Raw genomic sequence first — 16,796 nt, forward strand, 5'->3', positions numbered from 1 at the left:
ATTTTTCATTCAAATCCCGACCCCAGCAACAACTTCGCGCTGGCGCACCCTGGAAATGTGGGATCATAAATCAAGTTTGGCGGTGCCATGCCCTGCGTGCCATTCTTGAGCTGTCTGAACCTGGCACAGAAGACGAGAAAGTCAGACTGAGTGGCCGTCCAGGGCGGGACTCTCGTTGGATGGGCTCCGGTTACCGGCGATTGTGGAAAGAAAACTGGAGATGAGAGGACGGATGGGGTACGCGTGATAACTGACCGTCAAAGGAAAGGCGCTATATAAGACGAACGATCCATATGCCGTGCCACCAAACTGGAGGGAATTTTTAAAAAAAAGAGTTGATGGATTTGTTCGTCGCCATATTTGGGTCGCCGCCTGGCGGACATCATAAGGCACAAAGCAAACGGATGGCCCACTCGGCGGACACCAAAAGCGCCTTCACTTGACCACCCCGATCCCCGCAGCGCAGGACCCTTTGTCGACGTTAAGATGGACACGCTGGAGATACTGGGAGGCCAGCCAAGTAATTACTGAATCGTCACTGAAAGGCGACAAAGCGACGACCGCACCCAGCGGGCACCACAGGCAGACCACCCACCGCCAGGTCCGAAGAGTCCGCGGCGACGGCGTTGGCGTTCAGCGTGCCGGGAGTGCGGCTCTCGGTGGCCCTCTGGTGGCTACCGTGTGCTACTGAATAGCACGAAGCGAGCGCGCCGGAGCCGACAGTCTGAACGCTCGAGCGACTGACTAGCAGTACATGGAGTAACGGACACGTGTGTGTGTGTGTGTGTGTATGTGTGTGTGTGTGTGTGTGTGTCCGCGCGTGTGTGTGTGTGTGTGGACACCCAGTGACCCTGCCCTGGATAAGCGGGTTTGAAAATGGAGGGCTGGATGAATAAACTGATCTTGTACAATGGACCGCTGTACCTTCTAGGACTGACACCGCTTGGTCTGGCGATTCGACGAGTGGCTTAAAATCCACAGCCTTAGCCACTAGGAGGCACCACATACATTGATGACTGATAGTAGACCACCCACCCACCCATCCATCCATTCTCTAAACCCACTTATCCACAGCAGGGTCACATGTAGGGAGGTTGTTTACAGGCTGAGGACCCTGGGCTCTTCACATGGGCGACCATCTGCATGGAAAGAGAAATCCTTGAGACTATTAGGGGATAAAATGGCCTGGCAGGTGGTCAGCATGGTGACAGGTAGGTGACATCGGCTGATTGGGGTCTGCGGGCATGATGGGATGAGTTGGACTGTAAGACTGGTGACTGTCCAGTAGGAGGTGGACAACAGACCAGGGTACACTGCAGGACTGATGATTGTCTGGGATGTGGATGAGGGGTCAGGATGGACTGCAGAACCAATAACTGTCCAGTAGGAGGTGGACAACAGACCATGGCAAACTGTAGGACTGACTGCCCAGTAGGTGGTGGAGATCAGGCCAAGGTGGACTGTGGGACTAGCAGCTAATCCAATACTAAAGTAGACGATGGGTCAGGATGGACTGCAGGACTAATGGCTATCTATTAGGAGGTGGACGACAAGCTTTGCAGGACACGGCCATGTCATAAACGGAGTGCTCTCTTGAGAGTGATGCACCCGAGTCGGTGATGTGACTGACCCAGTGTGCCCCTCTTACTGGTGTGCCCGTTCTTATTTAAATATCATCTTGTAGATTGAGGGTCCCCCAGGGTTTACCCCAACTCTTCCAGGCCTGAGATTATGTGTTGGACCCAGGAAGATTGCCCTGACCAGAATGTGTTGATGTCAAGATTCCCATCCCCCCCCCCCCCCCAAGTCAAAATTTCAAAGCTGCTTAATCCAACTGAGCCCATCCTGGCAGTGTTGGGCACACAGCAGGATGCCAGTCGATGCCAGAGTGAACCCACATGTCAGGGGTCAATTTGTCATCACCGGTCCACCTGTCCTGCATGTCCTTCAACTGTAGAATGAGAAAGCAATTTGAGATTACGCCCTTCCTTTAAGGCGCTATATAGAAAAGCGATGCCTTTGACTGAGTGAATGACGTGCATGCGCGCAGCCAGTCCAGAAGACCTGGATAGATGGAGTGAGGGTCCATTTGCAGCCCCCCTAATCACGCAGCACGTCCTGAAGTGGCTGTTATCGCGACTCCCTGTGCTCCTCCCTGCTGCGTTAAGTGGCTGGCTGGCCAGCAATAAGTGGACCTCAGAAGGGGGGCGCCGCCCGCCGCTCCACGCCCCTCACCATCCCCGCATTTCCTCGCTCGTCTTTCCTTCGTCTTTCCTTCAGCTCCTCGCGTGTAGCGCCGCCCAGTGGTGCGGAGTTGGGCGCGCGCACTCCGGTTCATAGGCTCGTAACTCCGTTCCAGGCTTTCTTCCCAGCGCGCGCGCGCGCGCCGCGCTCCCGGCCACAGAGGCTCAGAGCATCTCAACCGCCGCGGGACCCCACGCAAAAGTTTGTGAGTGCGCGAAAAAGGGGCGAAAAAAAAAAAAAACAAGCAAAACATCACGCGAGCTCCGTGTCTGGCGACGGGACCGTGGAAGCAGAAGACGGCGAATGGGAGAGCGAGAGAAAGAAGAGCAAAAAAAGAAAGAAAGAAAAAGAAGGAGCGCGTGAATGAGAGGAGCGGAGGAGCGCAGAGGAGCGCAGCGCACTTCGGAAAAACAAAAAAGTTGACTTCCTGCTTCAGGGTGGTCCAGGACTGGGAGAGCCGAGGAGGGCAGCCGCACAGGAGCCGAGCGGAAATTCCTGCACAGCCGACTCGATCCCGAGCACGGCGCTATATAGCCCGGGCGAAGGGGGTGTAGCGCAGACCCCCGAACACCGCCAGCTCATGGACCCCAGCTCCTTTTAAGAGGTACGAGGCTCTTTTCTTCTACTCTTCTTCTCTTCCAGACTGGCGCTCCTTGGCACGCGGCGCCGTTCGCTCGTCTTCATGTGCCACCCGCACTCGCGATGCCAATCGGAAAACAAATCAATGAAGAATCTGCACTCGTAGAGCCCCCGGACTGCGCGCATCCCCGTCTTCTCCGCCGCAGTACCCCTCGAACCTGGAACCGCCATCAGGCTGCCCGGACCGGCCCATCTTTAACCCCCCCAACCAGTCATCACTCTGGACTTTCATTGTTGGTGTTTCCAGTGAAGTCCAGAAGGAGCTCCAGACTGGCACTGGGGTCAAAGGGCATGCTGAAGCGGGCAGAATTACTCCTCCAGCTTTTGAGGGTTTACATTTGTGTTCAGTTTGTGGGTTTCGACTGGCATGAGGTACCTTTGCTTAGACTAGGGAGCTTAATCCCAGTCTCCTTTCTTGGACTTTACTGGTTTCCCTGGTGCCCAGTTGTCCTGTCTTTGCTCTTCCTGGACTGCAGTTTGACTGGCAGCTTGCCATCAGTTACATTATGGGGTCAAATCCCACGTGGCTTGTGGGCATTCCTTGTACCCTCTTGAATGGTATGCACCATCTTTGTGATGTTGGAGTCCAGTTGGCATACTCTGTCTTTGGTGGTTCCCGGTTGGCTATGCTGGCTCAGATATTCCTCTCAGCTACATTGGTTGGTCTCACCCCAGACAACATCTTCAGAGTTTATATGTGCTAGTGGGGCCTTCACCTGGTGCCCAGGTGGTGCAATCTGTTTGAGTTTGACTGGCATTATTTTCCTCACAGGTGGCGCAGTGGTAGTGCTGCTGCTTTGCAGTAAGGAGACTGTGGAAGATTGTGGGTTTAATTCCCAGTTCCTCCCTGTGTGGATAGCGCTTTGAGTACTGAGAAAAGCGCTATATAAATGTAATGAATTATTATTATTAGGTGGTCTGCATGTCCAGACTTAATTGGTGATGTTGGAGCCCAGTTGGCATACTCTGCCACCTTTGGTGCCCAATTGGTCTACTCTGACACAAGTTTTCCTCTCGGTTGCATTAGGTGGTCTCATCTCAGGCTGTGTGTTCAGACGTTACTGGTGCTGCTGTGGTCTAGTTGGCACACCCCATCCCATTGGTGCCCAGGTGGTGTAATCTGTCATAGTCTGACTGCAATTATTTTCCCCTCAGTTACATTAGGTGGTGTGCATGTTTGGATTTTCTTTGTAGTGTTGGTGTCCAGTTGGCATGCCCTGTCCCCTCTGACACAGGTTTTCCTTTTCCGCAGGCTGCATGTTCATACTTTACTGGAGCTACTGGTGTCAGGTTGGCATACACCATCCTTCTGGTTCTAACTGGTATACCCCATGCCTCTGGTACTTGGTTGGTGTCATCTGTTATAGTTTGACTGGCATGTTCTTCCTCTCTGTTACATTAGGTGGTCTCATCCCCAGCTGCATGTTCACACATTACTGGTGCTGCTGGTGCCCAGTTGGCATATTCCAACCCCTCTGGTGCTCATTTGACACTCCCTGCCTGCCCATGACCAGCATGTCCCTTCCTTGTACCTCAGCAGTGTCTCTGGTCCCCACCCTGACCCTCCTCTCTGCCTGTGAGGTCTCGGACACACAGACAGCTGCCTCCTGCTGCCCAGCACACCGATGGCTTCTCCAGATGTCAGAGTCCATCACAAAGCACAGCAGGGTTCACCCTCCAGCATCCGTGGTGGGTGGCTGCCCGGGGATGGGGGCAGACATGTCGAGGAGAGGTCGGGCACTTACCCTGTCAGGTGGCCATCTCTCACGTGGAGCTCAGTATGTGGTACCACAGTGGCATGATGCCTGCAGTGTGACTTGGTGCCACTGGTGATGTTTTTGTTTCCAGTAAGAGCCTGTGAGGTAGGGAGATGGTGGCACTGAAGTGACTCGGCCCCCAGGGGGCACACATTCACCTTGGTTATCTTTGCAGTGTAGTGGCATTGCAGGGCCTTGTCTCTTTGGTAAGTGATGGCACGACTTGTCTCTGTTGCCTGGTGACACTCACCTCAGGGGGGTGCTGTTGCTGTTCTGTCTTTTTTGCATTACCTTTGTGATGTCATAGTGCCACCCCCCCCAACTGTCTGGCCTCCAACAGAGCCCAGAAAAGTACCCACCTCTTGGCTGGCATGTCTTTCTGGATGCTTAGGTCTTCTCTGTGTATCCAGTATAAGGGAATGTAACTGACCTCTGACCTTGACTGTGAGCTGCTGAAGTGACCAACCTTGGTGGCCGAGTGACCACAGGTTCGACATTGAGGTGGCTGCTCTGATGGACATTCGGGATGTCTAGCTGGTCTCTGGAGGGCTACTTGATGTATCCAGACGACACTGTTTTGAACATTCAGGGCTCACTTGTGGACATTTTTAGCCAGCAGTGCCATTCATCCACCCGCTGGTACCCGCCTCACTAACAGTAAAGAGTCCATGTCCATTCTTCCTGTTGGCATTCACTACCAACCCAGTAATAATTCAGGGTGTCCACTCCCTGGTCATTCAGTACCTGTGGCTTCCTACAGGCACTCAGCTATGCCCTCCACACTTCACTCCAGGGGATTTGCCAGCCAATCCGCTGGACGGTTTGTGCCCGCTGATGGACTCTTCCATAGATGTTCCCCAAGTGCTTGACTGCTGTCAGGCCAAGGTGTGGCGCCCCACCGAGTGGGTGTCCTCGCTGCCGTCATGGGCCACCATCTCGAGCTCTTTTGTCCTCCCCGTCTCACCTTCTGCAGTCAGCCCCCCCCCTCCTAGCCGCCCGGACCACCCCTGCTTGGGATGCAAGGATCAGGGCCTCCAGTCGTCGTCCTTTCAGACTCCCTGAACCTGAAACAATGCGGCTTTAATGCCAGCTGTCTGTCCATGCAGATTAGCCAGCCAACCCCACCCCCACCCCGCCGTGGCCTTTTCATGCTGCCTTTCACTGTGGGAATGAGGAGGGGGCGGTGGGGGGGGGGGGGGGTTAGGGACACGTGAAGGGGGCTTCATTGCCCACCCTGGCCGGCTCAGCAGATACGTGGCCCGGCACTTCCGGAGCGCTCGACCCGACACCCGCCTGGGACTGAGCAGCCAGCGGCCCACTCGGGGGTCTGAGTAAACAGAGACGCCCCGCCGTTGGACGGCCGCTTTTGTTCGGCGCCCCTCGCTCTTCCTGACACACGATTGCAGCGGAAGGTTAAACCAATCAGACATTCGCAGTGACCCCGGTGGGTCAAGCGCTCGGCTTTAGCATGCTGGCCAGGCTGGCACCGCCCACCTCCCCCTGGCCACGCCCCTCATCATCCAGCAGGCTTATGAGGACCAGAGGGTCGCCCTCAGTGCCCCTTTTATAGCGCCTTTCATGACAGCTGCAGAGCTTTACCACTGCTCTGTATCTTATATAGCGCCTTTCTAAGCAGTCATACAAGGCCACCCAGGAAGGATGAATGGCGGAGCAGCGTGACAGTGTCTGGCAGCGCGGGTCTGTGGAAGGCACTATATGAGATGGGTTGTCCACCAGTGTCTTGATGTGTGGCCCCCTCGATGATGGGGTGGGTGTAGGCAGGAGCCACAGAAACATGGGGCGGGGGTGGGGTCTGTCTCTGAAGGTGACCAGGAGTGTGACTGTCCTGTCATTTCTTTGTCTGTTCAGGGGTACACCTTGGAGCGGCGGGCTTTATGCCGACTGCCTGATTTTGGCAGAGACGGCTTGGCAGGAACAGCAGGGGGCAGGCGCTGCTCTGCACATGCATGCCTGCACACTTCTACTTGGGTGGGCTGCAGCCGGGAATGCACTCCACGCCCCCCCTAACCCCCCCCCCGACTCCGCCTGCACTCAATGCTGCTGCCTGAAACCGCGGTACAGGCTGAGGCGGGCATATGGTGTGCCCAGCTAATGCAGTTGGACCTGCTGTGCCAGTGCTGTGGTCCCTGCCTCAGATGCCGTTCATTCAGACTAACACTGGGTGCTACTGGCTGCCAGTTTGCTCTTGATCACCTTGTGGCACTAAACCCTTTTTATCTCTTTGTGGGACTCATTGCCAGTGTGCCCATTTTGACCAGTTTTCCCTTCGTTTCTTAGTGGCACTGGATGCCCATGCCTCTTTGTGGAGAGTGGGTGCCAGTTTCCCTCGGGTGCCTCATTATGCAGGCCTTCTAATTTCCAAGGCTGCCGCACACTTCATCTCATTTGGCAGACTTCACTGTGCCAACAGCTCTGCCAATTGAGTCCAATCAAATGCTGCTCACTGAATCACTTTAGAAGAGGTATGTTGGTGCCCATTGGAGGCTCTCAGTGCTGGCTTCTAAACTGCGACCTTTAACCTTTGTAAATGCCAAAGTCATAAAAGTGGAATGCGGAGAGGTGCCCACCTGCTGAGTGTCAGGAAGTGTCACCATTGTGTCCCCTCACAATAGAGGAGCGTCTGCCATTGTCCTGCGATATGCGAGACACTGCTGCTGTTTGCTCAGCTTGCCCACCTGTCTAGTGGTCCTGCCGTGCCCTCCTGTGTGTCAAGTGACTGTCAGTGTGTGACCTCAAGTGGGCAGTCATTTGTCAGGCTTAGTGTAGTAGAGCTGGCTACAGTGGTGGCATCTTGGGTTTTAGGGCAGGGTGCTTTCTGTGCCCTGTGGGTCTATGCCACATGTGTGGTCATTTCACCAGATTGTGTGGTACTTTGGATGCCAGTTTCTTACCAATTGGCACTTTGTGATGCCCAGTACCAGGCACTGCTGTGTAGCCATCTGGCTGCCTCTCTTCACAGCAATTGGATACTTCAGCACCTTCTTGGCTTAAGGAGTAGGCACAAGTAATGCTTTGGCTGCTGTCTTGGCACTGGTCTTGGGCAACTCTCCTGCCACACTAGAAGTGAAAGCTGTCCCGATAGATGTGGAAATATAGACCAACCACATGGGCACTGAGAGAACACTGGCACACCACTATGCAGAGCAGCCCCCAGTACCAACACTTCTCTATGTGCCTTTCTGCCCAGGCCCCTAAACAAAGCACTTCTTCCTGCTGGGCAGCGGTGGCATCGCTACCCTGATGCAGCTGTCAGTGACTGCTATTCATATATAGTGCCTTTCTCCATGGATTTGTCCCCCTGTAAGCCAGACTGATGGAGAGTAAGGCGGTGTGCCAGTTGGTGAGCTGGTGATGTGCCGGCACTCTACATGGGTGTCTCGACCCTTGTGGCCCGCACTCTTTGCCAGCCTGGCCTCCCCTCCCAGCTCCAGCAGCAGAGGAGGGGTAAGCGAAGGCAGCCGGCAGCGCTGGCCCCTGATTGGCTCCATCCCAGAATCTCCAAGTCATAACAAACCGAGGACACCCAGTGCGCTGGTAACGTTACTCCGCGCGGGCGGCATGGAAAACTGGAATGTGGGACGGAGCGGGATTCACTTCCAGCCGAGGGGGAGGGGGATCGAGAGGAAAGGAATCGGGGGAGGGGGGCTGTGCAGGGACACCAAGTGTGTGTGGTGGTGGGGGGGGGCACCTCACCTGGCTCAACTGCCCACCCCCAGCCTGTCCACTGCCGTCCACTCGGCCCACCAGGAAGGACTGCTTTTCTGTCCCATTTGTGTGCTGCCTGTCAGTTCTATGAAGTGTCTTTGGTGACACTGTGACTTGCCCAGGTCACACAGTTCACTCGGATGTGAGTGGCCAGGGCAGGTGACCTGCTGGACATGCAGCGGACCCCAAGGGGGGAGCACACAGCTGCAGGTCCAGCGTAAGTCCCTCAAGCCGCTGAGGCCCTGCCCCCTTTTGTGTGTGCGTGAACGCGCCCCGCTCGCGCACAGGGAGCTCAATTACCTGGCTCCGCCCCCTCCCCTCCTCCCCCCCAATGCCACCCAGGTTGCTTTCTGACAGCTGCTGCCGTCTGAGGAGGCCCATCATGCGTGACTGCATCCTGAGTCATGTGCTGCGGTTCAGGCTGGACGCGAGCCCCCCCCTCCAACCGCTCCCCTCTTATGTGGGGGGGGGGTTTGTTGGGGTCACTTCCTTACCCCCAGAACTGTGAGCAGCCTGCATGGCCCACAGGATAAAGTGGGAGACTAGGAGCCAGAAAGCTGCAGGTTCAAAACCCCCTAGGACTAAGAGGACCCCCCCCCGAGTGAGAGACCCCATCTTTAGAAACAGCTGAGCCTGACCGGAGAGCTCCACTTATTGGCCACTCCTGGGATGGGGGTTCAAATCTGTCCTAATGCCTTTTGGTCTGCTTGACACGGTATGTGTGCCCCCTGTGAGTTTCTGCCGAGCACCTGATGCCAATGGGCTCCAACTTGAAGCTTAATGAAACAGGATTTGGTTGGTGGTGACTGATAGATTGGTGAGCTGGTGCCTGCCACTGCTCAGTTATGTTTTGGGCCATTTCTCAGTGGTACCAGTATTGGCATCATTGGCATCAGAGGTCTGCATTCCTAGTGCTCTGCCATACTAGTGAGCAATGACAGCAGAATGGCCACTCATACTGTTTCTGTCTTACAGGATCACCCTGCTCATGCCAGTGTGCCCCTGACCTAGCCACTCCAGCCATGTACACGCCATCTAGTGGATATGTGGAGCCCTACATGAGACTACATCATGGTGTCATGCCAGGCCGAGGAACAGTGACTGGCCAAGGTGAGTACCCATCCTCCTGAGACCTCGGCCGAATGTGACTTGGTCAAGGCCTGGCCTTCATGGAGCATGAGGGGCACTGTTCTTACAGTGATCAACCTGACTGGCAAGTGCCCCTTTAAGGCCTGAGGAATGGCACCTGACCTGTGAAGACCTTTGGTTTCAGGCTGAAATGACTATCTGGTGCCCTGTTGACCCTAATCTGACTGGCTGGTGACTTGTGCATCTCTCGTTCCACAGGTCCAAATGAAGGGACATACAATCAGCCGAGTCAGCCGAGCTTCAGCATGGGCATGCCGGGCACAGAGTTTGGCAGTGCTACAGAGGGTGAGTGAAACTGATATGTGCCCACAGTGGTCATTGCATTTGTCAGGCAGAAGGCTGCTGGAGAAGATGCCCTCACTTTGCCCTCTCTGTGACCTCATTGTGTCCTCTCGGTGCCCTTGTCTCTTCTCTTTGTCTTCCCTGTGCCCCTTTTGTGCCCCCTGTGTGCTTTTCTCGGTGTATTCTTTATTCTCCTGCTTTGTCCCTGTCAGTTCAGTTCATTTATGTATAGCGCCTTTCACCAAGTACAGGCGAAGATGGCTAACCAACCCGTCTCGTGAAGGCAGATCAAGGGGTCAACTTCTCAGGGGTGGGCATCACTTCTATGCGACAGGCCGTCCCTCTGGAGTGGGCACAATGCTGTCTCTGAGGCACCCCATTAGTATCTTCAATTCCTTGCACTCTCAGTAATTTCTTTTCAGTTTGGACAAAAAGGCGCTATATAAATCTCATTTTCTGTTACGGTGACACTTAATGTCTGCTTTGTGTGCTTTCAGTGACCCGCTACTCCTCACCCAGGTCCATGATGAAGCTCAATAAGAAGCGGGCGCTGTCTATCTCGCCATTGTCTGATGCCAGCATTGACCTCCAGACGATGATCCGCACTTCGCCCAACTCGCTAGTGGCCTTCTTCAACTCCCGCTGTGGCTCGGCCACCGGCTCCTATGGACACCTGTCAGTCGGGGGCATGAGGTGAGACCATCTCAGTAGCGTCATCAGGCCACAGGGGGGCAGTAGTGAGTGGTGTCCTCAACAGGTGTCACCTGCATGTCTTTAGTGCTGCTCAAGGAATCACTTGGGAGTGATGGAGGGGCAGAAACCCACGCACTGAGCCGTGGAGCCCCTCCAAGCAGCGGTCAGAGTGACTGCCCATCAAGTCACTCCATTGTCTTCTCTACAGTAATCAAAGAGGTGCTATGGGTTATTTTCTTTGCACATTCATCCCTGTTCATCACCCCATGTTCTTAGCTATTGTGTGTTGAGTGACAACACCCCCTGTATGTGAGATGTTGAACTACAGCACCCCCCGTAGGTGAGATATTGAACTGCAGCACCCCCTGTTGGTGAGAAGTTGAACTACAGCACCCCCTGTTGATGAGATGTTGAACTGCAGCACCCCCCCACGTAGGTGAGATATTGAACTACAGCACCCCCTGTTGGTGAGATGTTGAACTGCAGCACCCCCCCGTAGGTGAGATGTTGAACTGCAGCACCCCCCCCCCCCACGTAGGTGAGATATTGAACTACAGCACCCCCTGTTGGTGTGATGTTGAACTGCAGTACCCCCCTGTTGGTGAGATGTTGAACTGCAGCACCCCCTGTTGGTGAGAAGTTGAACTACAGCACCCCCTGTAGGTGAGATGTTGAACTGCAGCACCCCCCCCATAGGTGAGATATTGAACTGCAGCTCTCCCTTTAGGTGATCTGTTGAACTACAAGACCCCCTTTAGTTGAGGTGTTGAACTGCAGCACCCCCTGTTGGTGAGATGTTGAACTGCAGCCCCCCCCCCCGTAGGTGAGATGTTGAACTGCAGCACCCCCTGTAGGTGGGCTGTTAATTTACAGCACTCCCTGTAGGTGAGATGTTGAACTACAAGACCCCCTTTAGTTGAGTGACCCCCTGTATTCCTCTCGATGTCATAGCCCCACGCCAGGTCTCTTCACTCGCCACTGGTTACTACTGGTCTAGATGGAAAAGGGCATTAAAATAACATAAAGGGATAGGCCAATGGCAAGTGGGCGGACCCCTCTGGAGGGATGGGCGTGGTCACCCAAAGCTCCGCCCTGACACTTTGTTACTTTTTGCAGCCCATCCGTGGAGCTCAGCTGCTCAATGAACCAAAGTAAAGCTCCGGGGTGCTCCTATGGTCAAGTGCCCCCTCTGAGACACCCATCTGGGCCCTGCCACCTGATTCCACACGGTGCCAGCAAGCACTGTCATGTAAGTACCCATGTGCCACCTGGTTTCTCTGCAGACTCTTGTGGCTTAAGCCTGAATTCTCATCTTCCAACAGCTGAAGGCAGAACCCCCGGGCGGCACCTCGCTGGACAGCCTCAGCCTGAAGGCAATGGAGGAGCGGTCCGAGAGTGACGTCCCCAGTCCATCCTCTACGGGGACTCAGGTGCTGACCCTGCTGGCGACTTGCGTTGCTGAGCCTGCATGTGGCAGCAGCTCCTCATTGTGCCTTTTATGCCCTTCTTAGGATCACCTGCTGGGCTTGATGGATAACCGGGAAGACCAGGAAGATGGCAAACCTGAGCCTGAGGCGGTTTATGAGACCAACTGCCACTGGGAGGGCTGCGTCAAGGAGTTTGACACCCAGGAGCAACTGGTGCATGTGAGCCTTGGGGGAGAGTGAGGCCAGAAAGACTGGAGGTGCAGGGACCCAATAGAAGAGAGAGGGGGCGTGGTCTTTGGGTTATTGCAAGAAGAGGGCGGGGTCACAAGGAGTCCAGGGGTGAAGTTTGAACAAGATTGAGGGGAGAGGGGGGGAAAGAGGGGGTGGGGCAGAGGGGCGGGACACAGAGGGAGGGAGTGTGAGAAAGGAGTGGAGACGTGAGTGTGAGGGGCGGGGTCAGAAGAAGTGAATAGGTGGAGCTTGAAGAGGAGAAAGGAAGTGGGGCCAGAAACAGTGAAGGGGTGGGGCCTAAATTAGAGAGAGTGAGAGAGGGAGGGGCCTTGGGGGCTAGGAAGTGGAGGGTTGGGCCTGAAGGAGTAAGAGGTGGGGCCAAGGGGTGGGACACAGAGGGATGGAGGGTGAGAAAGGAGTGGAGAGGTGAGTGTTGTACAAGAGAGAGAGGATGGGGGGCCTTGGAGCAAAGATGGGGCAGGCATTAATGTGTGGAGATGCGGGGTCAGAAGAAGTGGATAGGTGGAGCTTGAACAGGAGAAAGAGAGTGGGGCTAGGAGGAGTGAAGGGGCGGGACCTAATTGAGAGAGAGAGAGAGAGAGAGAGGAACCTTGGGGACTAAGAAATGTTGGGTTGGTCCAGAAGGAGTGAGGGGGTGGGGCCACGTGGTGGGACACAGAGGGAGTGAGGGAGGGTGAGAAAGGAGTGGAGAGGTGAGTGTGAGGAAAGGGGCAGGTATTAATGAGCGGAGGGGCGGGGTAAGTGGAAGTGAATAGGTGGAGCTTGAACAGGAGAAAGAGAGTGGGGCCAGGAGGAGTGAAGGGGTGGGGCCTAAATTAGAGAGAGCAAAAGAGGGAGGGGCCTTGGGGGCTAGAAAATGGAGGGTTGGGCCAGAAGGAGTAAGGGGTGGGACCAAGGGGTGGGACACAGAGGGATGGAGGGTGAGAAAGGAGTGGAGAGGTGAGTTTGAGGGGCGGGGTCAGAAGAAGTGAATAGGTGGAGCTTGAACAGGAGAAAGGAAGTGGGGCCAAAAACAGTGAAGGGGTGGAGCCTAAATGAGAGAGAGTGAGAGAGAGAGAGAGAGGGAGGGGCCTTGGGGGCTAGGAAGTGGAGGGTTGGGCCTGAAGGAGTAAGAGGTGGGGCCAAGGGGTGGGACACAGAGGGATGGAGGGTGAGAAAGGAGTGGAGAGATGAGTGTTGTACAAGAGAGAGAGGATGGGGGGCCTTGGAGCAAAGATGGGGGCAGGCATTAATGTGTGGAGGCGCGGGGTCAGAGGAAGTGGATAGGTGGAGCTTGAACAGGAGAAAGAGAGTGGAGTGACGGGGTGGGACCTAAATGAGAGAGAGAGAGAGAGAGAGGGAGGGGCCTTGGGGGCTAGAAAATGGAGGATTGGGCCAGAAGGAGTGAGGGGGTGAGGCTGAAGGGCAGGAAACAGAGGGAGGGAGGAGGGAAGGAAGAAGAGCGAGGCCAGAAGGAATGGAGGAGGAAATGGGAGGGCCTGAATGAGTAGAGGGGTGGGGTCAGAATAAGTGGAGGGGTGGAGCTTGAGCTGGAAAACGAGGGCGGTGCCCACTTACAGCCTGCTGTCCCCTCTGCCACCCGCAGCACATCAACAACGAGCACATCCACGGGGAGAAGAAGGAGTTTGTGTGCCACTGGCATGAGTGCTCGCGGGAGCAGCGGCCCTTCAAGGCTCAGTACATGCTGGTGGTGCACATGAGGCGGCACACCGGGGAGAAGCCACACAAGTGCACGGTACGAGGTAGCAGGGGGGAGTTGGGTGGAGCCTTTCTTTGAGGGAGCATTGAGTGTGGCACCCTGGGTGACAGGTCCCTCTGTCTGTCTGTCCCTCTGTCTGCAGTTTGAGGGCTGTAATAAGGCCTACTCCCGCCTGGAGAACCTCAAGACGCACCTGCGCTCCCACACCGGCGAGAAGCCCTACGTCTGCGAGCACGAGGGGTGCAGCAAGGCCTTCTCCAACGCCTCGGACCGAGCCAAGCACCAGAACCGCACTCACTCCAATGAGGTAAGTGCCAATGACCGGGCCTGCCACCTGCTACCCTCCTCATCCCCCCCCCCCCCCAAACACTAACCAGAGCCCCCCTCCTGACCCCCCCGGCTGTTCCAGAAACCCTACATATGTAAGATCCCCGGCTGCACGAAGCGCTACACGGACCCCAGCTCATTACGGAAACACGTGAAGACAGTCCACGGGCCGGAGGCGCACATCACCAAGAAGCATCGTGGAGACGTGGGCCCCACCCGGGCGACGACGGCTACGCAAGGACATGAGGTGCCCACCAACAAGGACGAGACTAGGCTGATGCTGCCAGAGCTGGCACTGGTGAGTACCTTTGGCCATTGGCTGTTCCTTGGGTGGGGTGCCACATCCATTCATTGCCATCTTCTTTTCCTCCACAGAAGTCTCAGCCCAGTCCTGGTGGCCAGTCGTCCTGCAGCAGCGAGCGCTCGCCGCTGGGCAGCACCAACAACAACGACAGTGGTGTGGAGATGAACGCCAACGCAGGGGGCAGCCTGGAGGACCTGAGCACCCTGGAGGACTCGGCTGCCGTCTCCGCCCAAGCCCTGCAGCGCCTCGAGAACCTCAAGATCGATAAACTCAAGCAGCTCCGCCAGCCCACGCCACCCACCCGGGGCATCCGGCTGCCTGCCATTCACACCCACTCAGAGCCGGGGCCCTGGACAGGGCCAAGGATGCGTCCCGCTGACCGCTCTCATCCACCAGTGGACCCTCTCACCGTCCCGTCCAACCGAAGGGTCATGGAGCTATCCAGCGGTGACCTGACCACCTTGTGCCAGCTTGGCGAGCGGCGCCACAGCAGCACCAGCAGCATGAGCTCTGCCTACACGGTCTCCCGACGCTCCTCACTCATCTCCCCGTACCTGTCCAGTCGGAGGTCCAGCGAGGCTTCCCAAATCGGGGGTCACCCCCAGGTGGCCGAGAATGATGCACCCCCAGTCGCACCACCTGGTTTGGCACACTTCACGCCTGCCCAGCAGTACAGCCTAAAGGCCAAGTATGCAGCGGCCACCGGGGGGCCGCCTCCCACTCCACTGCCCAATATGGCTGACTACAAAGCGCAGCCAAGGGCATTGCGCAGGCACAGCGCCAATGAGTATGGGCACTACAGCCCAAGCCTGGCCCCCCATCAGGCTCCTGGGTATGGCCCACGCAGAGCCAGTGACCCAGCTCAGCATCAGCAGGCACCCGCCAGGGTCCAGCGCTTCAACAGCCTGGGTGATATGACCGCCCCACCAACCTTAGGGCACTACAGGAGTTCAGAGGGTAGTATGCCTGGGCACACATACTCGCCACGGCCCCCCAGTATTACAGAGAATGCCCTACTAGAAAGTACGGAGCTGCCCCCTGTTGTCATGCCCTCTGCCAGCACTAGCTTCATGTCGCCCTCTGACTATGGGGGCTATCAGCAGGACGCCGAACATTGCAGCCTGCAGGTGACTGGCATGGAGCATTGGGGCCAGACAAGCCCTGGGCGAGCAGTTCAGAATGCCCGTGGTATGCCTGCAAATGCCTACCCAGCCCAGTGCCAGCAGCAGGCACACAGCACCATGTTCAGTTGCAAAGAGAAGAGTGGTGCCCTGGCAGCGGGCATCATCAAGCCAGAGCAGCACCTCCAGCAGTATCCTGTGCCCAACTTGAGCTCATGCCGAGGCCCACAACAACCCGCCTCTGCCAGTTGTGACTACCAGGGCCTCCAGAGCTGCTACCACGCCGGGCGCCGGGCTCAGACGCCTATGATGCAGGTCAAGGAGATGATGGTGCGCAACTACGTGCAGTCGCAGCAGGCCCTGCTGTGGGACGGGCAGCAGAAGGACGAGGTGGCAGCACAGCCATATGCCAGCCAAGATTACCTGGCCTGCAGCGCCCCCAGTGGCCAAGCCTACAGGCACGAGCTGCTAGTCCAACCTGCGCAGCGACGAGGCCAGCAGCGGCCCCCTGTCGTGGACGGCCACTGCAGCGGTCTGCCCGCCGATGGCAGCAGCTCCCTCTGCTACTCCGGGCACCTCGAGATGCGCCAGGCCGAAGTCCATGGCAGCCAGCAGCAGCATCACGGCCCACTCCTTAGCTACCCCGAATCGTCGCCGCTGGACAACCTGGACCTGGAGAACACCCAGATTGACTTTGCAGCCATCGTGGACGACGGTGAGCACAACCCAATGATGCCCGCTGGCCTCCCGAGCTCGTCGCAGACCCCTCGGTCACTGCAGTCTGGACTGTCCAACATGGCGGTGGGGGACATGACGTCCATCCTGACATCACAGTTTCTCAACAGCTTGTCTTAAGAGTGCACCAAAGAGAGCTGGTCACCAGCAGGGGGCGCTGCCCCAGGTTTTCACAGGAAATAAATTTCTATTTTTGTTTGATAGCAGCCCAGTGGATGCCACTTATTGTCTGAGGGCTGTGCCAGGTGAGATGGGGGGGGGGGGGGTGTGTGAGAGTGAGATGGACAGAGTGAGAGCAAAAGTGAAAAGGAGTGAGACATACACAGTGAGAGCGAGAATGAAAAGAGTTGGATAGAGAAAGAGTGAGATGGAGGGTGTGAGAAAGAGTGACGTGGACAAACTGAGACAGTGTGATGATGAATGTGAAAAAGAGTGAGACAT

The 16,796-nt window shown here is 56.3% G+C and overlaps 1 protein-coding gene across 1 annotated transcript; it reads left to right on the forward strand.

The window, feature by feature from the left end:
• The first annotated feature begins 2,354 nt into the window (after positions 1-2,354).
• Positions 2,355-16,558, forward strand: gli1 (GLI family zinc finger 1). The gene is made up of 11 exons (XM_028798730.2): positions 2,355-2,848; positions 9,342-9,476; positions 9,714-9,800; positions 10,295-10,490; positions 11,607-11,739; positions 11,813-11,920; positions 12,002-12,136; positions 13,755-13,904; positions 14,011-14,175; positions 14,278-14,493; positions 14,571-16,558. Exons 2-11 carry the CDS (start codon positions 9,389-9,391, stop codon positions 16,473-16,475), a joined length of 3,183 nt encoding a protein of 1,060 aa, XP_028654563.2. The 5' UTR covers positions 2,355-2,848; positions 9,342-9,388; the 3' UTR covers positions 16,476-16,558.
• Positions 16,559-16,796: the final 238 nt, after the last annotated feature.

Source organism: Erpetoichthys calabaricus, chromosome 3, assembly GCF_900747795.2.
Source record: "Erpetoichthys calabaricus chromosome 3, fErpCal1.3, whole genome shotgun sequence".
Lineage (NCBI taxonomy): Eukaryota > Metazoa > Chordata > Cladistia > Polypteriformes > Polypteridae > Erpetoichthys > Erpetoichthys calabaricus.

Bases quoted from the DNA above. Each gene is read 5' to 3' on its own strand.
- gli1 (XM_028798730.2), top strand. From the start codon at position 9,389: ATGTACACGCCATCTAGTGGATATGTGGAGCCCTACATGAGACTACAT. The intron at 11,740-11,812 runs GTAAGTACCCAT...ATCTTCCAACAG, and splicing joins GTGCCAGCAAGCACTGTCAT to CTGAAGGCAGAACCCCCGGG. The intron at 12,137-13,754 runs GTGAGCCTTGGG...TGCCACCCGCAG, and splicing joins CCCAGGAGCAACTGGTGCAT to CACATCAACAACGAGCACAT.